General features: G+C 34.6%; 3 protein-coding genes across 5 annotated transcripts in view; 1 reads left to right on the forward strand and 2 right to left on the reverse strand.

Annotated features, from left to right (window-relative positions):
• Positions 1–10,309, reverse strand: part of LOC144843180 (uncharacterized) — a 79,033-nt gene extending 68,724 nt beyond the window's left edge. For 2 of the 3 annotated variants that reach the window (XR_013612236.1, XR_013612237.1), the window contains exons 1-3: positions 10,052–10,309; positions 9,756–9,966; positions 810–4,623 (exon numbers count right to left, since the gene is read on the reverse strand). Coding sequence is in view for 1 of the 3 variants with exons in the window: in XM_078699948.1 (XP_078556074.1) it covers positions 2,370–4,623; positions 9,756–9,880 (2,379 nt within the window). In the remaining 2 variants the exon portion in view is untranslated. Of the gene's footprint in view, positions 1–381; positions 4,624–9,755; positions 9,967–10,051 lie in introns of those variants that run through there. The other variant, XM_078699948.1, reaches the window with a different exon arrangement.
• A 994-nt stretch (positions 10,310–11,303) lies between these two features.
• LOC144842135 (uncharacterized) lies at positions 11,304–13,515 on the reverse strand. The gene is made up of 2 exons (XM_078698517.1): positions 11,685–13,515; positions 11,304–11,540 (listed from the first exon to the last, which is right to left on the reverse strand). Exons 1-2 carry the CDS (start codon positions 13,395–13,397, stop codon positions 11,316–11,318), a joined length of 1,938 nt encoding a protein of 645 aa, XP_078554643.1. The 5' UTR covers positions 13,398–13,515; the 3' UTR covers positions 11,304–11,315.
• A 4,783-nt stretch (positions 13,516–18,298) lies between these two features.
• On the forward strand, positions 18,299–20,536 carry LOC144843250 (uncharacterized). The gene is made up of 5 exons (XM_078700044.1): positions 18,299–18,724; positions 18,821–18,898; positions 19,016–19,215; positions 19,330–19,381; positions 19,936–20,536. Exons 1-5 carry the CDS (start codon positions 18,357–18,359, stop codon positions 20,534–20,536), a joined length of 1,299 nt encoding a protein of 432 aa, XP_078556170.1. The 5' UTR covers positions 18,299–18,356.
• Positions 20,537–21,792: the final 1,256 nt, after the last annotated feature.

Consider the following 21,792-nt stretch of genomic DNA (forward strand, 5'->3'; position numbering starts at 1 on the left):
TATCGAGTTAGTACAAAATCATGTATACGATATGATATACTACCGAGAAATGTAGGCCTCTACTCTACTGCTAAACAAAGAAGTATAGTGAAGTAATAATTTATGAAATAAAGTTGAAGTGTCATCATATGATATTACCTTGATAAATGAATATTCATGACTAATTATAATGTTTGCCTTGTATTTTTCAAATTTATTTTTGTTTGTCTAGTGTAATTATTAACAAAGTCAAGCGTCTTTGACTTTATTTAGCTAATTTAGTACGGTACGGTACCAACCAGCAACACAAATCAATCTCATGACACGTGCAGTGCAGTGTTGCATAACTGCCAAACGATATGAAATAATATTAACAAATACACAATGTAATATAAGGTATATAAACTTTATTTTAATATCATTACATTGGTAATAAACTAACATCTATGTGATTCTACAAAATCTAAGGCACTGTCAGATCAGACATGCATATTGCGATGACAATGCACCAAATTTGAAAAACATAACCATAGGTATACCAATTACACACTCCTCCCATAGGAACCCCAAATTTAAGACTTTTCAATTAAAGACCTTAGTCAGAAACATTTAAATACATTTCTGTAAACCAGGCCATATTCATTTATTTATAGCAGGATTAATCAGTTATATACTGTAATTGTAAAGTTATATATGATGACTAAATAAATGTGAATGAATGAATTTAACCACCAAAACAGCGTGATCATAAATTAGAAAAGAAAAATAGAAAGAATGAAGAAATAACGTAGACCTATAGCCATTCAAATCGACTAAAGATCACTACACACATGGTCCCATTCAAATCTGGTACATGGAGAATCATGGAATTACAGTATTAATTCATTTGTTATGTCTTGTAGAGATTAAGAAACACCACCGAAACTTACACCTAAATTTACATAACCAGAATATTTCTGCATATATAGGCCTAACACAACCAATAATAAATCAATAAGCCGAGTATTAATAGTGCTATAACTTAATGGCAATATAATCATTATAGTTTAATGGGTCTGTGTCCAAATTAATTAAAAATTCGAATATCAAAATATACCTTTATTTATATTGCACGACTTTTGTCATTATATATATAATTCATAAAGCTTGGTTTCCAATATGGACGTAACCGGAACGCAGAAATGTAAGCGCAACGAAAGGGAACTGACCAATGACATGCGACAGTTCGAATAATCCATCGTATGTGATTGGTCAAATTACTTGCGTTTCTCTTACGTCCTTGCGTTACGTCCTTCAAGCTTAATATGCCTACAATACTTTGTAATCAAAACATAAATTGTCACTGATATCGTTAAGGCCCATTTACACTCTGGGGCGATAACGATCAACGATAAATAGATAAACATACATTTTTCTTGGATAAAACAAAAGAAATTAGAACAGTTTTCGTTCTAGAACTATAGGATAATCATTTATGCCATATTTGATAAAAATAATATTTTTAAAAATCCAATCAAATAACGTCATGATCAATAAAAACAATAAAATCGTTGTACTGTAACGGTATTATTGCTCTTACTAATCATAACGTCATTTGATTGGACGTGTGGAAATATTATTTTCATCAAAGGCAGCATAGATGATAATCCAATAATTCTAGGATGAAAACTTTTTTAAATTATTTTGTTTTAGGTATGACAAATGCATATTCTATTTATCGTCGTTAGTTATCGTCCTAGTGTAAATGGGCCTTTCTCGTTACATACATTTAAATATGTAATAATACGTTAGAATATCTGCAAATATTAAGATTCTTGTATTATTTATGTATTAGTAACAGTTTAAATATAACTTTCATTCCAGGCACGCTCGTTACAAACGAGATATATTGGATAAGTAGACTACGAAGAGTATGCAGTACTCGCTATTTTGATAGGTTCAACACCGTGGTGATAAATAGCGATGGAGGTGGCTCTAATGATGGGAGAATTATGAAAACATGGCGTTTGCATTTTAGTGGAAAGTTTTAAAAGTACTGGATAATATTTGCATCCGGGTGTAAACCACCCATTCAGATAATTCATTTCTTCTTCTACATCATATTCATACTTCTATTGAAATCTCAAGCAGTCAAATATACTCACTATATTACGCCCTGGCGGTTAATACTGCAATTTCTATCACATGGAAAATCGAGTATATTTTTCTTCGATGTTCAGAACTGCCAACGTGTACAGTACTGGTATTATAGCACCGTCTTAAACAATCAACATTTTGTTGGGAGTTGTTTAAACTAATTTCTTGTAGGCTGATAAAATATTAGCTTTCTTTGCAATTGAGTTTAAGAAGGTGTAAAACAATTAACAATTACCCTACGACTGCAGCATAAACTATGAATTACTGCTTTTATCTGTTTTCACTTTTTTATCTTTCTTTTTTCTGAAACTAAACAATCTTCTAATTTTCTTATTTTTATTCTTTTTGGAAGTTTGTTCTGCAAGTGTGGGAATGGGAAGAGTTGCTGAATTCACGAATACCGAGCTGGCACTTCCAGCTGAAGTATGCGGTAAACGAGGAATTTCTTCAACAGAAATATCATTTACTGATTTAACAGTTCGAATTTTCTTTCTTGCTGCTTTTTTCTTTTCACTTCCAGATTCAGATTTACTTCTATTATTATGTTCTTCTTCGGTTAATCGAGCTTTCAACTCATTTGTTTCTTCGTTCAAATGTTCGATTGTATTTGATTTTTTCTCAAGTTTGGCTTTAAGCTGTTGTATTTCTTCTTTCAGAAGTAGATTTTCTTCGACAGATGGCGACCGTGCTAGATTAGTGTCATAAGACAGACTCATCACACTATTGTAGCAAGAGCTGGCGTTAGATGGTGCATCACTACAGACAGATAAAAACGAGTCACTGCTCTGACTCAGTTTCATATTTTGTTGTTCTACCTGAGTCAGACGATGTCGCAGACCATGTGTTATGTTTTTCAGTCGAGATATTTCTTCATTTTTAGTTTTTACTTCGGAACGCAACGTCCGAACATTACCGCGCATGTCTTGTCTCGTGCCAAGTGGCTCAGGAAATGACCCATCCTGTTGACCTAGTGTTGTTTGGCTAGGTGATGCAAATGGTTGAGGTGATGGCGACAGCCGACTGTCAAGTGAGTTTGGCGTTCCAGAAACGATCATTCTTAGGCAATGTTCATTCCAATCGAAATCTAAGCCATCAGTGGATGAGAACGGACTATGTGCGTGGTTTGAAGCAGTTCCTGGTGACAAGGTGTTAAAACTTCCTTTGGTAGGTATCACGACCTCTTCGACAAGTATTGTCTCTTCTTCAGTGATGCATGTCACAAGCACTTTTGAAGGAGAAAGAACGGTTGACTCCGAATTTTCACTGGGGTTGTTTTCATCGTTCGTATTTATACCAGAGTCAAAGAGATCAAGATCGGTTGGTCTTGATGCTGCAACTGATGGTGCAATCTCATCCTCTGGAAGGTCACTGGCAGAACCTTCACCAGACGAGTCTCCCACCACTAACGTATCGGATACGTCATCACTAACCTCACAATCAGAGGTTGAATCTATTTTACCAGACTGTTCATCAAGCATTTCCTGATTTAATGGACATGCCGACTCTTCGGCAGAAACCTCTTTTGCCGAGCACTGCTCGGAAATTATTGTCCTATGTTTTGAACCATTCGTGTCAGAAGAGGATCTTACTATATCATGGTTTGATTTTCTATCCAAATTTTGTTCTGGACAACATGATACTGTCGTTACGTCATCAGTTTCACCAACGCATTGAGGAGACGCACTTGTGTCAGATATATGTGCTGTTCTCACTGTACTGTCACGTGACTTACTACTTGATGACGTAACACCATGGACTAAATCAGAAGCATCTAAACTGTGTGATTCTGTAACAGTACTACATTGGATAGGAATATGTGTCGCATCAATTTCTGATCTCTCAGAAAATTTAGAATCCATTACATTTCCGCGTACTACGTCATCGTTTGTACGCCTTTCATTTTCACTATTGGAAGACGGTTTTTTAGTAGGATTATTGCACGGTTGTAATACATCTAGCAATGAATTTTGTTTAATATCTTGTTCAAAAGTAATGTCCTGTGTTAGCAATTTAGCTTCAGCGACGTGTATGTCTGTTTTAATGTTCGAGGATGAAAAATGGGCGGCATCGATTATATCGTCTGCTTTTAAGTCATTTCTGCTGTCAATCAAGTTAAATATTTCTTGATTTTGTTTAATTTGTGCACTTTTTATATCTTCTGTGATAGGCTGGGAATCAATAAACTCAGTACTTCCTGTGTCGTCATCATCATCTTTAATATACTCAGCGTCATCGTCATCATTATCATCATCACGTGATGTGTTTTCACTTGAAAATGTATTGTTATTGGTCTCATCCACCTTTTCTGTATCAAAATCAGTTTCATCATAGGATTCAACCACACATGTAATTTCCGATGATAAACAAGAATCGACGTTCGGGGAATCGGTGTTCGGGAATTCTTCGTCGGTCCAAGATTGTTCGTGCAGATCTTGGATTGGCGGTTCGGATTGATCGTTTTTCAATAGCCCATCAATGACGTCATCGTTATTTTTCGGTACGAAATCACTAAATGAAATGAAAAAAAACATCTATGAAACTATACTTACACATGTCAAAACTGACCCGTAGGCCTACGATTGAAGGAAGGGACATCGCGTCTATTCATTAACAGACTACACCATTATTGCTACGTACCAACCATTTATACAAAACAAACACATTTATTATTTATGAACAATAATGCATTTAAATAAGTAATTTCTGCAGGAAATATCTGAATTTCCTCTCATATTAATATAAACTGCATTCTCTTTGTTTTAAAAAGGCAATCACAACAGCAGACCTATATCGATTATCAAAGTGTTTTTGTTATTAGTCGTCGAGTTTGCTCTTTTACTGTGCATTGATCACATTGATCTGCTACGATAATGGAGGACAGATGGAAATTCAATTTTAAAACGGATTATTGAAGGGTCGGAGATCATTCATAACGGTGCAGTAATTGTGAATTGTAGGCCCCCTGATTTATATTTTCACACAGGCATTAAAGTGTCCCTAACCTAATCCGGGCCTTTATTACGAAAGCATCAACCCCGGAAATAACCCCTCGATTCGTAACCGCATGGACGTTTAGAAAACTTCCCAACACTAAATACGATGGTTTTTCTTCCCTCATCCACCATTTAATTCAACCCGCGTAGACCTATACATTTTAGGATTTAGATGTGCTGACGAGTCTTCGCCTCGCCAACCAACGTACATAATTAACATTAGAAGTCACTAAAACGTTGAACTCAATTAACAGCCACCTGGTACTGGTAAATCAATTCATGCCATATAAAATATCATGAATAATACGAACAGGTTGTAATATGAACAACCCGCATCAAATATAATAATCTTTGCAATAATAATAACTGAATTCGGAACGCGGGGTTGAATGAAAGTTAACGGCATAACATATACTCTTGCTAAGGAGTAGGCCTAATGTTGGGGACAAACGAGCTAACTTAGGCTACTTAATTAACATTTTGCGCAGGGAGAGAAGACTCGACTGGGAATTTAGTAGAATAAGATCTGAATTCTCATGGTATCGGCATGCGATTATTTACCAGTTTGGTATCCAATCAATTGATTGTTTTTGACAAAAATTTAAGACGAACCATCCAGAATATAAAAAAAGTGCTTGAGACATTCAAGAACAAATAAATTAAAAAGTCCATAATTGACAATGTACCATGTTGTTCTGTGTAAATAGATTGGTAGGCTCCACTCAGGCTAATTACTTTCAAGAAACACATTTTAAAAGATGAATTTGAAATTAATTGCATAAATTACATTAGTGATAATAGTCACGTGACTAAAAAACGCCCTCAATTAGCTAAGGTCGTGATAAAACTTTTTTTAAAGTACATAATTACTTTGCTTTGAAAACTCTAAAAAAGCATAAATATTAATAAATTATGCAGACCTAAATACAGAAAATGTGAGGAAATGATGTTGGTAGTACAGGATTGAAGATGAACAAAGAAATGTAATAAAGACAGGTAATTTATTATGATTGGCCTTTCAGCCTAGTTAGGCCTAGGTTGTGCCTGGGCTAGGCTTAAGTTTAGCTTAGCTAGTTAAGTTACGCTAGCTGGAATAGTAATAGTTTGGCCCGAAGAAGGCCTAGATTATTGGATGGCCTAGACGTCTCTAATGCACCATTGTCGTACTGGGCCTAAAGGACCATATCACAAAAACACCTGCAAATTTAGAATTTAGCCTAGATAGACTAGTCTTTGAAATAGCTATTTCATTCAATCAATTTCAACTTTTAATCTAAGTTTGAAATTGTCCTTTCACACAAAATGCCTTAGGTACGTAGGTAGGTTGATGGTAGGTAGGTATGTATAGGAACTATATTCTGGGTTTATTCGCGCTCGGCCATCACAGGTCAAACTAGAGCAGCCAGTCTCTGAGAAAAACTAATTTTAGATATAATTCTTAGTAATAGACAAGCTGACATCAAAATCGGTCCGGCCCATATTTGTGTGTAAATATATTTAGGGTCGGAAAAAACAAATTATGAAATTAAATAAGTGAGCTTCGCAAAACAACTAAATAATGTTACTTTGTATATGTATAGGCCTACACAAACATCAAATCTGCATCAGGTCAAAGTTTAATTGTAGGCCTACCAGTAATATTTTATTTTTAACTATAACTATTTGTAACGCCTTTGAAAGCTCCTCTGTTCACATGCATAGTTGATGTAAAAACGGAATTATTCATGACTTTATAGGACACTATACAGTCCATGAACTCTAAACAAAAAGCATACTATATTTGTATGAGTAAACAAGGTCTTTCCTGAAGATATCGGAAATAGGTAGCGGCCTGTGGCATCAACAACTTCCGTTTTAAGTAGGGATATGCGCTTCGCGAAGAAGATATAATGAAAAACGATCGTAATCATATATTAGATACATTATCATTTCACATATGACCCACTTTTTAAAAGTGTGCATTGTAAACCCCTTCATAAAAACATGACAAATATGTTTTTGAGATACGCCCTAAATGGGATCTGCTCTTTTTACCGGTAAAGACTAAATAATTATTCTAAATAGTGTATATACTATACGTGTTCCCTTAATAGTATAACTGTCCCTTATAGGCTTACATGACAATATTTTTTGAGAGACGCCCTAAATAGGACCTGCTATTTTTACTGGTAAAGCCGTTTTATGTCTAAATAATTATTCTAAATAGTACTGTAGTGTATATGCCTACTAAACGTGTTCCCTTAATTGTATAGCTTTCCCTTGGAGCCTATTATATAACCGTATGTTGCACTTTCCGCTTTAGAGTGTTCAAGCATGGAGAAATAAGTACTTATTTCAGCATGTTTCAAGTATTTATTACCGGTGATACTGATATGTAGTCTTAAATTAATTGCTTTGTTTGTCGACATTGACAAACCCTTGCCTGTATTTCTAAAATGTAATATCTACTGCAATAACTTGAATTGTATTCGAAAACAATAGGCTTACACATTATATAGGCCTAGCATACGGTCTTGTGCAGGCCTTACTCGTCTCTGAACAGGGCATATTGTAGCGCAGAATCTAAAGATTATTATAGAGATGAGTATGCCATACATAATGAGAAATAGCATTGATATCGTGAATGTAACATATAGGCTATATGGTCACCGAAACAGCCCCTTGACATTATAATGTCGTAATATGATTACGCATTTGAAAGTCAATTCTGCGTTTTTTAAATATATGTAAACGATATTAACACATATCTCTGATATTACGATTTGGAAATAAGTGTTTTCGTTATTATAATAAAAGGCTTATGCTGTCTTACTATAAGTAGGAATGCATACCAGTGGTCCGATTGAATCAAGTTATACAGCGGCCTAGTATTTAATAACATGCATTCAATATGTCGGTGGTATGCATATTATGGAATATGTAGTTTGGTGGTTAACGTGCTTGCCTTCCAATCCCAAAGTCCGGGGTTCAATCCTGACCTAGTGCCAGGGTTGTAACTCACGACTCTTTCAACTCAAATGAGACTTAGTTTATAAGCACGATAAATTATAAAATAGTTTATCCATCCTGTAATTGGCGAGTTTGTGCTCGCTGTTGGATGTGTATGAAATAAAATATTAGACCCGGTAATTTGGAGACATTTTACTAGATTGCTGTAAATTAGGTCCACCGCGTTTACTGTAAATGAAGGCCTATCTACCTTGACACAAATGGCCATTCATATACTCATATCCAAAGTTTTACCAAGATTTTGGATGAGCCCCATTTTGTGCTTGCATATATCCTTTCCCCTTTCAGTCAAATGTTATGTAAATGTATTGTGACAAGTTAAAGGTATTATGACCTAAGTGGCTGTTCATAGACGAATACTATCTGTCTGTAGATTAAGGCATGTCATTGAGTAATTCTTAGTGTAATGAACAATATGGTATTATTTGAACAATGCATATTTGAGTAAACATGCAAATGAGAATTAAGAGGTCTGTGACCATTCGTCGTATTATTACATATATAACAGTACTGGGTATATCATTATTTCGCCATGATCATAGAGATACCAAACCACCAATTAACGTATTTTGTTGCTGGCTATCTATTTGGTGGTCTTCTTCACAAGTTAGGGCCTCTAGAATAGGTCAATAATTAAGAATTTCACTTTTTTGAGGTACTAGGCCTATATGATTTGTAGATATTTTGCAATTCCATTCGTCGTATTATTACATATATAACAGTACATTCTCCATGATCATAGATACCAGACCTAACTTTGTTCACTTGACTAATTAACAACATTAATTATGAAGCCCTCTCATTAACGTATTTTCATGCTGGCTATCTATTTGGTGGTCTTCTTCACAGGCTAGGGCCTCTAGAATAGGTCATTCATTGAAAATTTCACTTTGTGATTTTGACGTACTAAAGATTCGTATATATTTTGTAATTTTCAACAGACCCGTAACAATGGGATGCCATGGAGACAGAAATAAGTTGTTATTACATTATCTCATGTTCACACTACCACTTTAAACTGTCATATACCAGTATATTCTTATAAGTAAATACATTTTAAAAACAGCTATTTATTGGTGATAAATGAAGTTTAAGCTTAAATATAAGGGTACAGCGTGTCACGATATATGTCTGCATGATTAACATACATATAGGCCTACCATGCATGGTTCACAGGACCATATTGGTTAATCCATCGTATACCATTTGACTATGTATAAATGGGAAACCGGTTAGATCATGACAGAACCCGCTTCGCTGATTACTAGCTGCATTATGGAAGTATGTTTCCATACGTGTTTGATCCAAAATGACTGGGGTAATCATTATTCAGCGCAACAACATTAGGCGTTATATAAATCCAGGATATTATTATGTTATGTAGGCCTAATGAGAGGAAAAGAACAGTGACACTTTACGGAAATTTAAAAGCAACAAGAACGCAACGTAACAAACAAATGTTGATACGGATTTGAGTCAGATTCTAAATTCTACTATGGTGTAACCCCACGGTTCCCTGGTTTTTATCATTATATGGTGACCTCTTGTGTTTATTGACTGATCATTCAAGCATGACGTCAACAAAACAACATTTTAAATACTTATAGTAATTGTGGATAACAAGAATACGAAAGTTACCTGTCTAATTCCCCTGGGTGACGTTCACTCTCTTCCCCACCAGTGGCGTCCTCTTGAGTGTCACCATCTTCACCGGTGACGTACGATTTAAAGAGATAAAGACCAACATAAAGTGGTGAAAACATAATTATGTTTTCGTTATACCACCGAAATGTGCCGCAACACTGATTCCGTACTTGTCATCAGGTGGTCACTCAATAATAGGCTACTACTGAAATCCAAAACAATAAATAATCTATCAATACCTTACCGAGGAACGTAAAAGCAAAATATTTACATAATTGAAGCATACGAACCGGTTTCAGATTAGATCATATCCTGGAATCGCTTGTTGCGCATACCGCCTACTCTATGTACTATCTCTCTTTCTGGGCCTTCCGAATACCATAAATTATGTCAACTTTGACTTTCAACATTTATATGTCAACAGGATTTCAATCGCTAGCCTGGCTTCTGGTAGTAGCCGAGCTAGCTTTAGATCCGTCAAGTCAGTAGGCTAGTCGCGTTGTACGCATCATTCGTTCGTTCAATATCAAATAATTCGATCCGATTGTAGTGTCAAAATAATCACCGATGTCTGATGCCGAGCGAATATTATTCTGCTACGAAGCGTGACGTCACGTTGGTCGATTGAAATTGGCAGTAGTTTTCACGGAAGAGTGGATTGGTTGAATGGTGTTTTCATTACAAAAGAATGATGACCTACAGTAAAAGAATACATTATGAATGCTGTTCGTAATAATTAGATTGTTTCTGTCCACTGCAGGTGGGCGTTGCCACAGTGACATGAAGGTGTGCAAAACATTACGATCTGTTTATCATGGCCCATCACCGTACACTTATTATATATGTATCAAGTCATGTTTATTCACAAAAAACTGAAATGTTTGCTTTTTGTTAAATGTTAACCTCAAACTAAGCCCATTTTTTTGTTCCATTTTCAAAATTGATGGAGCTTCATGCTTAAAATATAAACTTTAAAGTTTTAATTGTATCATGTAGGAAATTATATATTGCAGGGCATTGGGAATTAAACTCAGAGGTGGCGCACTGCACCAACGACACGGTACACTTCACACACTTTGTCAAAGTTATAGTATAGGATATATAGATATAATATGATAGTGTAGACAGAGCTTAATGAAACAGAATCACAATATTTTCAAATTTATTATATTATTTATTTGACTATTAGAATCTATCAAAACCATAATGTGTATATTTACAATATTATCGGCAAAATATATATTTACAACATTTCTATATTAGAATTTACAATATATTTTTTAAAACAGTAGGCTATTTTTAAAAAACAAAAGAACAGGGGGCCTCATCACTAGGAAAAACTTGACGTACCCATGCGTTTGGAATATTGCCATTTTGGCGTTAGTAGCCTTCCATATTAATTTGTACTACTGTGCATCCATAATATAATAAGTTCCAATTTGACATTAATGAAGCCCTATACTAGAAAAAAATATATATGCTGGCTTGTGTGATTTAGGCCTACAATTAATGTTAATCGTCAATAGAATAGTAATACAGTATTTCTGTTTTTCACTATAAATTACACGATTTCGGTTGGGTACAAACTGTTCGGATTGGTGAAGTCTTTAGTACCTGTTTCCGATTTAAAAGCGTCGTCATTTTAGCAAGACTGAATGAGATAAAAATGAACACGCCTTGCAAGCTGTTTAAAATGACGAAGATGTACCACAAAACAGGATGATCAAAGACCGAAGTGAGACATCCGACAATCCATGTCAAGCCCATGATACAACATATCTAATAATGAATACAATGGAGAAGAATTATAAACATAACTTACAATATATCAAGAGGTGGCGCTTTTAAATAGTGTCAGAACAATAGTAAAAAAAAGTATTGAGTTGAATAAGAAATTTGATAATTCAAAAAGTAATTTTTTACCTTGGCATAAATGATAACGTTCGATATTCCATCTCTTATTTTAGAGCTTTTTCTGATCTTTCTTGATTTTTTCTTCGATTTTCCAATTCCGTAAACTATGACAACAAAGAGCAAGGCGTTGACAGCGAATATCGTCGCACTTGGGATACCAAAAAATATCAACGCTGCAAGCTCATCACGAATCCAACAGACAGTATCGTCACCGTATGAAAACTGTATTGGTACGCTATCAAAGAAGTGTATGATCAAAAGAATGATGACGAAGACAAGAGGGATAATCCAACAACACAGCAAATGCATTGTTATAGGTTGTTTTCTTTTGCGGGATTTTATCGATGATTTAAATGAATGGAATGATTTAAAAAGAGATAGTGACATCACGAACATGCACATAAAAGAGACAAGCCATAGATAGTGAAGAAGGCATGCAATAATGGTACATACGAGATGACGCCGAACGAACGTTCCTGCGAATAAGGTCCCAAATTGCGCAAGAAATAATGAAATAGAAATATTCAAAACAATTTTACTTGAGTTTGTGCGCAACGATTTGCCGATGCAACTCAATGTGCATGTCAGAAATAAACAACAGAGTGATAAAGACACGCCAACCAAGTTGATTATTTGAAGTGTTTCTTCGTAAATGAAGATAATCGTCGTTGTTGGTGCAGTTCCATTTTGGAAGAAAAATGAACAAACAAAAATGGTATCGTTTGAAACTTGTATAAATTCGTCATATGAAAACTTATTACCAGTTTCGATATATATCCAAGTATTATTTTCTGTGATATGGAATTCGTTAGTACTCAAAGCAATGACTGGACAAGATGGAGGATGTGGAATTTGTGTTATGCAGTCTGTTATCTCTACTTTTCCACTTGTTGTTTTATTTTTCATACTAAATGCCATCTTAATTCTGTAACTGTAATCTGTTATGGTGAAATTATCAAGTCCATCAGTAACTTCTATCGATTCAGTTTGATATAATATATCTATGGTGTTTACGTCCAAACCCTTCGTGATGCACCCTCTATCGTCTGGTAATGTATCATTACTTGAGCAAGTCTGTGTCATCGTTACGTTTTCTAACATAAGTTCTTCCGTATTCTGGTGAATCATTATTATAACTTCACCAAGAAGATTGCATTCTGATGTCTTAATGACAAATGCAACGTCCAGTGTACCAAGATAGTTAATATCAACCGTTGATGTATTGTATTTCTTTACCAATGACGTCATCTGAAGCAACAAACTGCTTTTCGTGGATTCATTAAAAACTCTGTAACGTACTTCAACAATACTCGAACTACTACACATACAAAAGAGTTCTGAAAGTTGTTCAGGCGCTGTTGCCATTGGGACCTCTTTCAAAGGTGCCATTCTGTAGATACATCCGCTCTCTGTAAGAACTTTTCCTTGTTCACAAATGGTATTAATACATACTTCTTTAAAGGGATTAAAAACTCGACCAGATCCGCAGTCAATTCCTTTAGTGGTTGTTCTCTTTGTTGGCGTCTCCACACTAAGATCTCCACTAGAAAAGTCAATTAGGATACTGATTGGTACAATTCTGCCCGAGATTTCAGGTGAAAATGATGATGATATCATTATAAAATCTGTCATAGTTTCTTCCATAGATATAGATGTCAAATGTCCACTACCCTCAGGCATGTCTACTTTTTGACGTGGAACATTTTCGTCGACTGGACACATGTAATCCGTTTCGTCGTGGCAACGCGCACAATGTGGGTTCGCGTATTTGTCATAATTTACGTATACAGCAGCGGCGTAACTTTTGCAAAGATTTACGGTATTTTGTTCTGGAAAAAATGGAGGGCAATGTTTAATTTCGGGATTGTAAGAACATCGTCTTTTATAGCTACCACCGGTAGGGTTATATTCATAGGTACATTCAGTATCATCAATTTGGGAAAGAATACTGTGTGTTGATTGGTCTACATGAGAAAAAGATGTTTCTATATTATTTCTGCAATTTGCGGTTATCTGCCATGCCGTAACGTTAAAAATGGAAACACCATTACAAAGGGCACAAAACACATTTAAATAAGCTAAATTATGTTCATCACTAACAGGAATCGTAAATAGAAGATCGACTAGATTTGGTTCCTCGCAATTCGACAGAAGATCTTTATCATCTGTTTCTGGTGAACACTTTGAAATTACGAGAAAACTATCGCTGCTGTGATCATCCACGCATCTAGTACGGTCCAATAGCGATGACGTAGTGACATTTGGAAGATTGCTGTTCTTGCAACTTTGCCAGTAATCATAACAGCAATCGCCATACAGTTCGCAGTTTGAGTCGCAGTGGCACAAGCCTCGTTTGTTTGGAGTAGAACCACATTTATCTTGACAAGATTCATGGTTACGACAGACTTCATCAGTCAGATGCATGCCTTTAGAAAAAAATAAAAGAAAAGAAATTCAAGAAAATAACCAATAACTATAAAGCAGTTCATTCAAGAATGATGTTTGTTAATCTTATCATTTTAGCTGCGTTTGAGTTTAGAGAACTTGAATGTTTAAGTTTGTGTTAAGGTTTAGAACACATGCGTTTAACATTTTTAAAGAAAGTACATTTTCAGGTTATTAAAAGTTAATGTTTACGTATTTTATTTAACAATTACATGGATCTTAACACAACATTTTAGTAGTTGTACAAACCATGTACACAAAACACAATCGTGTAACATGTACAAACACATAAATGAAACAAATGTGGGTTTCATAAGTCTATAATTTCAATGACAATTTTAGTCCTAAAAAGGAGCTGAGGGAATGGTTTCTCAAACATGTGACCATCTATATTCTGGTGTAGTACCAAAAGTATTCTATATTTTTATAATAGAGTAAATGTATAACTATCATTGAAAAATGTCACATTCCCTTATAATAACATTACGATGTGCAATATTGTACGGGAATGAAATCAATTGTTAAAACCCTTGTTGACCTCGCCCCGTACTTACCAGAACCAGATTCCGCATTATGCAGATCGGAACCATAGCCCAACTTGAGAGCCTGAATAAACATTAACGTCAAACTAACCACAACCATTGACGTCATCATTCACTTTCCTGACAATATAATGAAGATGTTATCATCACTTTATCGGTGCCAATAACAAGCAAGTTAAATGAGCTTATCTAAAATTTGAATGTTCCCGTATTTGTCATCTCTTGACACAAATGGAACCGTAATTATACCTAGCCATGACATCGGCAAGGGTTCGAGCTACCTCACTCGCTCCATAGTTCTGGTGGTAGAACGAGTCTTCTCGGATAAGGACTATACACCGTAGGTCCAGTGTACACATCTACTAGCTCCAGTATACTTTAAAGAACCTAGTACATCTTTCGAGACGAGTAGGGGGTAATACATAGTAGTATACACACAGCCACTGTCGCACATAACTCATCATGAGAGCCTTTCATTGCCAGCATACGCTGTTTAGGGTCACCCTTTATAAATAAGGCTAAATAATTGTTGTAAAATTCTCCAAAATCTATCTGGGGTTCACATATTAAATACAATTAACGGGATGAAGAAACAACATACTGTATATGGATAATTGATGTGTACGTTAATTTTTAAAAAATATTTCAGAAAATTATTTTATTGCGCCGGGAATACATTCGTTTTAGAATATATGTTGTTTCAGTGGGTTTATCTTCTAATATAAATCCTTTTCTTATTGATTAAAATTTCTTAATTTCTCCAAAATAAAGATAATTAATTAATAATATTAATATAGTATTTACTCACCTTATAGGCTACACGTGGTGGTGATGATCGGCTGTCTGTTAGCGAACGTTGTCAGTAAATAACTACAAGCTATGCACGTAAAAATAATAGAAAAAAAAGGAATAGGAACAATTCAGTTCGTGACGAAATATTATTTCCGATATGTTCGGTACCATTCTATCGATTATTATATATTTCCTATTTAAGCACGAAAGGTCACTGTCACACCGGAAGGAAATCAATACTAAATGGAAAGCTAACGACAATATCTTAACTATTAAACCATTATTAAGTTAGTATAAAATGGAATCGTTAGATTTGTTTTTATTTATTACATGGACATGACGACAGAAAATTCAAGAAATGGCGTTCGAAAAGTTTTAATAGTCAGATAGGCCCATAGCCTATCATTGGTTTTGGGTGGAACCCATGTGCCATTTTGCACAAGTTACAATGGCTACCAGACGGTATCACAAAGCTTCAATATAATAGTCATATAGGCGTATATTAATGTTGGCATATTGTTGGGCGGATACCTTTCCTACGTACCATTTTGCGCAAGTTACAATAGCTACAAGGCGGCATCATAAAGGACATAATACACGTGGCGCTTTGTTTTAATGTTTTTTTTCTGCTGCTGAGTATAGAAACAGCGTTCATGCAACAATATACACGGCGAGCCGTGGTGTATTGTTTAAACGTGAATAGATTCCGCGTACATTCAAATTTAAATGTACAAACCCTTTTAATAACAATGGCAAGCGTCTATAAAGCAACTCAGAAATTCCATCAACCTACCACTTTAAACTCACTGCACTAAGAGACACGACGTATAGATATGGCTTGTGTAATATTTCCAGATCTTAAAACCGTACAGTTAAGATGTCCTCTGGCTTTCCATGAACTCGTAGTAGCCGCTTTACTTGATTGTCCAGATAACACTGGTTCTTCTCTTGATGTTCTTCACATTATCTGTCGAATTTGCTCGGTAGCATGTCGATTGACGTACATGCAGGATGTTCGTGAGATTTTTAACGAATATGAATTCATTGAGAACGTTGGAAAGAATCGCTATCATCTGATGGACGGTTGGAAAAGTGATCTACCATTTGTGATCGTTGTGAATGGCATGGAATTTAACGTTTGCGCCAGCACTTACAACGAATGGGTGAATTATCTACACGAAACATCTGAGAGATCAGTCATTGTGTCGACTACGTCCTTGAGAAATTGCAGGGATTGATGCAAGAACGCACCACATATACTGTGAACAAACACTTGTACATACTGGACGTAAAGAAAATGAGGATACAATATAGGGATAGTTCAAATATCAAGCACAAACTCATGAGAACAATCTAAAACAACATGGCAATATGTACCTATAATATATCCATGATATACTAATAATACGTCGAAGAAATATATAAACAAAAACAGTTGTTGATGAGTACATTTTAATTGTTATATGTTATCATTGGACCTATAATATGTTTTAAAATAATATACATATAAACACACATAGAAATAGAATTATTTTGGTTGTGTTAATTTTATGTAAAACATGTTGCGGCATTTCCATTATATTTAACAAATGGTTATTAGTAAAAGTACATTTTTAGTGTCAATTATTGTAATTATCGTCAACCATAATAAAAATGATTTATAGTTAATAATGAAATAGTTTGTTTTTTACCTGTGTATTAATTGTATGTATAAAACTTATAACTTACGATAATCCAGTTATAATAAAAAAAAATTTCTAAATGCACACAATAAGGCTCAAACGGGATAATATGATAAATCTAATAAGATGAAATGTTGGATGTTATATTGTAGAACATGACACCAGAAAACTTGTTTTCGAAAAGTTATCTAGGCCCACAGTATGTCGGATATTTTTTATGAGGCGTACATTAATTGTTTGCATTCCGATGTTGGGTGGATCAGAATCTTACATGCCATTTTGCGCAAGACAATGGATACATACAATAGAAATACAATAGTTACCAAATAAACACTCTGTCCAACAAAAGATAAGGTTCAATAAATCACGGGCGCTCATTCGTATGAGCATTGAGCCTAAAACAGAATAGATATATTATATTTTATAAAACATTTTACAAAAATGTATATTCTCAAAACGACTGAGATACCATGAAACATCCAGGTTCGTTTGTGGACGATGTAAAGCATATGAATTCTTGGTAAAGTTGATTTTTAGATTCAGTGACAAAATACACTTATCATACATGGTCTATGGTCATAGACAGTACATACTAATTTAAATGTTGTGCTTAACACAGAGGAAAAAAATCCACGGATTTAATAATAATCCAAAAGATTTTTAAATATAAAAATTATAGATATGAACGTTTTGTATTCAACTCACATATGATATTTATTCAAAATCAATGAAAACTATGAAATAACAATATACCTCAAAATCTAGATTATTTTGAAGTATATTATGATTGTAGTGCTTGGTGGTCAATGTACTTTCCTTCCAATCCCAAATTCCAGGGTTCAATCTTGACCTAGTACCAGGGTTGTAACTCACGGACTCTTTCAACTCCCTAAGCCTCAAATGAGTAGTTTATAAGCACGTTAAATTATAAAATAGTTTATTTGTCCATCTTGTAATTGGCGAGTTACTCGCTGTTGGATGCGTATAAAAAAAAATATTATTACACCTCTCTGATGGTCACACGTAGCGGGCGGCGGCGTCACACGTAGTGGTTGCGCGTTGTTGGCATGGACGCCTTGTACGCGCTTCGATGTTACTACGATACAGAACGCAATTGCCATATCAACGAATCATAACAGAAACGCTCAGAAAACTATTGGAAACCTTTCAGGAAAGTTGTATTATTTTCATATCTCGTATTTTTTCTATATTAATTACAAATGGGTAATCCTTTGACCTTATGTCAACGCAACTCAGTTGAGGAATTCGTTGCGGATAATCGCGAAGAATTTAATTCGCAAGACGGAAGTAGTGTTGATCCTCCAAATGTCCAGGTATTAATGGCCACCGAATGTAAGAACATGACGACAGATGATGATAAGCTGTCCGGTACTAAGGATGGGAAAGACGAGAAAAATAAGTCTAAATCCCGTTTTGCCAAACTTCGACGATCACTGAAGAAGTCCAGGAGAGTCGGACTTGATAATAATGATGCTACCGCCGATCATGCAGCAATCAAAGACACTATTGATGATAAACAACTACCAGTTGATGTAGTGACAACAGAAGCTGTCAATGGCAATGGAAGGTATGTCTGGCATTTGTTTAGTATAGTGTCTAGATGTATGTATTGGATTCTTAAATTAAAATATTTTACAATCAATAATTTAATTTTTATTCCCAGTATTCAAACGGAACTTAAAACAGAAGTCATTGAAGTAGATAAGCTCGAATGTGAAGACATGGAAGAAACGATTGTTATGTAAGCCTAAATATTACTTTACATGCATACATTAAATAATAAATAAAAAAAATTCAGAATGTTTGAATTTTGGTCCATTATTTTATTATAATTATTATTTTATTTTGAATTCAATAGAGATCAGCCCATTGCTGAACTGATTGCTGACAACGACGATGAGCCCATTGCTGAACTGATTGCTGACAACGACGATCAGCCCATTGCTGAACTGATTGCTGATAATGACGATGAGCTCATTATCCCAGAGGATAACTCTGACGACAGGAACAGTTTGGGGTCGGGCGTAGAAGACGACGATGAAAAGATGGTCCAAGAAGGTATGAGATGCCTTTTATTTAAGATATTGTTTATTTTGGCCTAAATTTATAGAAATTTCATTTCTAAAAATGAATAAAACTTATTTATATATTACGTACTTTTTTTCTCAAAAGGTGACCATGATTGGATTGCCGAGGCACAAATTCTAACCAGTCAGATTAAAAGGTATAAATCACCCGTAATAGTTCATCATCGTCATCACCAGGGACTGGTCTATGATGAGTATGAATTAGTGATGGATGGATCCATATGGGAACATCTGGTGTTTGTCTTTCAATCAATTTCGTAACATCTTCACATGCCAATGACAATTTTTACAATTCCTAAGAAATGAAGGTTAGTAATAATAGCATGAAGTAATAGCAAACAATTTATGATAATTTTTATATGAAATACCAATTTAATTTTTATTTATTTAGATTTATTAAGAGACTATTGTAATGTATTGTATCCGATTCTATTGTTTGGGTGCGGTTTTATCTTTGAAGTAAATGCGGCCGCGGCGGCGAAACAATAGGTTGGCGGCATGCCGCGCGAAAAGGGCGTTGTTTGCGGCATTTTCTATTGTTCTTCTTAACTCCAGTGTTCTTTGACAGAAGCGGCATTTTCGTATATAAGCCATAGCAACTTTCTAGAATTTATCATTTAATTATTATACACACTACGAGTAACTGCTAAACTTCGAATATGTCTTCCGTACTATTTTCTGATATATTCAGTAAAATGATGACGCCTCTGTCTTTCAACGAACTAATTGTGGCAGCTATGTTGCGTTGTCCTGATCATACTGGTTGTTTCAAGTGTATACTGCAAACCATGACAGGAATCTGCCCAGAGATATGCTATATGAATATCACCGAGGAGTGGATGACTACATCTGTATTCATCGAGCAAGTTTGCAGACACAAGTATCGTTTGAGAGATGGATGGAAGAATTTGTTACCAAACATCATCATAGTGAATGGAATGGAGTTTGACGTCTCTGACAGAACGTACAACGAATGGGTGAGATATCTTCATACGGTATCAAATGGACCAGTCATCGTGCCACGAACTTCTAGCAACCCGATGTATTGCACAAGAATTCCAAGTACTACACAGTTGGAAGATGCGCAATCTGAGCCAATGATGTATGGAACGCTAAAATGTATGCCAGTGACGAAACACGAAGATACTAAACATACACCAATGGAATATGGAACAACTTTTGTAAAAATGGAGAATGAACAATCAATTGATACTTCAGCTACTAAATCTAAACGTTCGTTAAGTAAGAAATGTCAAATGTTTTCAATCAATGCTCTTCTTAAGGAATGCTGAAAGTCCACAAGAAGTAACTATCTTTAAATTATGTAGTTAATCAATGTACTGTACGTTGTATAAACCGAATATATATATATTTATTGTAATTATGTAAATATTCAAAGTGTATAAATAAAACATTCAAAACTTGAATCATGTTGTTCTGTTGTCTTCTTATAAACATATGACCACGAAAGTTGTGTTCCTTTAGTGTTCGTCGCTCTTGCTTTGTCAGGTTAAATACCAATAAATAAATTTAAGAAACAAACATTTTTTTTTGTCCATTTTTACATATTTATATTTCAAATAATATACATTATCAACGGAACTACATTGTACATGTAGTAACCTATATCAGAACCAACCTAGGTTCTGCCAACATAGGTGGGGTAAATAATTTAAAAAAAACACCAGATCGATTTATCAATATAAAAACATTTTCCTCTTCTAAATTGCAACAAAACTTTTTTTCAGATTATCATTTCCCAAAATGTATTTAAACTCAATAATATACAAAATATGAAATAGTTTTTAGACACAATATGAATACAATGTAACAACATTAAACTATGCACATTTATGCATTATGTTATACTACACACATTGGATAACTTATTTTAAAAAGACTATCAAGTAAAAATAATTATTAATACTTTAAAAATATTTTGAAAATAATTATCTCCAGGTTTAGCAGATATGAAAAAAATCCACCAAATTTATAGAATAACCTCTCTTTGTGGAAGCTTAAAATGTTGCTATTTACAGATTACAAAAACAAAGGTTTATTGAACTGTGACCTCCGACCCCTTTTTAAACAAACTCAATTGTCTATGCATATCGAATTTAAACACCATTTTTAATAAGTATGCGTAAATGGGAGGAGCTTACAAACTGCATGTGTTAGTGTATAAGGTCAAAGTTGAGTGGAGAGTGGATCAAAGACTACATTATCTTGTAATACTGTACAAGTTGCTTCTATTTGTCTAAGGCCTATGTTAATATTTATTCATTTAAAACAATTTAGAAACACACCCATCCCTTTCGAAAAAAGCATCAGTGACAGTCGACTTAACAGAGTAATTAATAGAGATGGCACTGTGAAACTACATATAAATAATATATTCACTAGTCGTTATACTAGTATATTGATCACCATCAATATAATGGTGCATACTATTTAACTATAGCCTAACAATGTATACTTCCAACGAAAAACAGTTTGAAAAGACCATAAACTGGTATGCATTGACCAGTCACATTTCTATACTATAATA

The sequence above is a fragment of the Antedon bifida genome, chromosome 5 (genome assembly GCF_963402885.1).
Source record: "Antedon bifida chromosome 5, ecAntBifi1.1, whole genome shotgun sequence".
Classification (NCBI taxonomy): Eukaryota; Metazoa; Echinodermata; class Crinoidea; order Comatulida; family Antedonidae; genus Antedon; species Antedon bifida.

Bases quoted from the DNA above. Each gene is read 5' to 3' on its own strand.
- LOC144843250 (XM_078700044.1), top strand. From the start codon at position 18,357: ATGGGTAATCCTTTGACCTTATGTCAACGCAACTCAGTTGAGGAATTC. The intron at 18,725-18,820 runs GTATGTCTGGCA...TTTTATTCCCAG, and splicing joins GCTGTCAATGGCAATGGAAG to TATTCAAACGGAACTTAAAA. The intron at 19,216-19,329 runs GTATGAGATGCC...TTTTCTCAAAAG, and splicing joins TGAAAAGATGGTCCAAGAAG to GTGACCATGATTGGATTGCC.
- LOC144842135 (XM_078698517.1), bottom strand. From the start codon at position 13,397: ATGTGTCCAGTCGACGAAAATGTTCCACGTCAAAAAGTAGACATGCCT. The intron at 11,541-11,684 runs GTAAAAAATTAC...ATTCATTATTAG, and splicing joins ACGTTATCATTTATGCCAAG to ATATGTTGTATCATGGGCTT.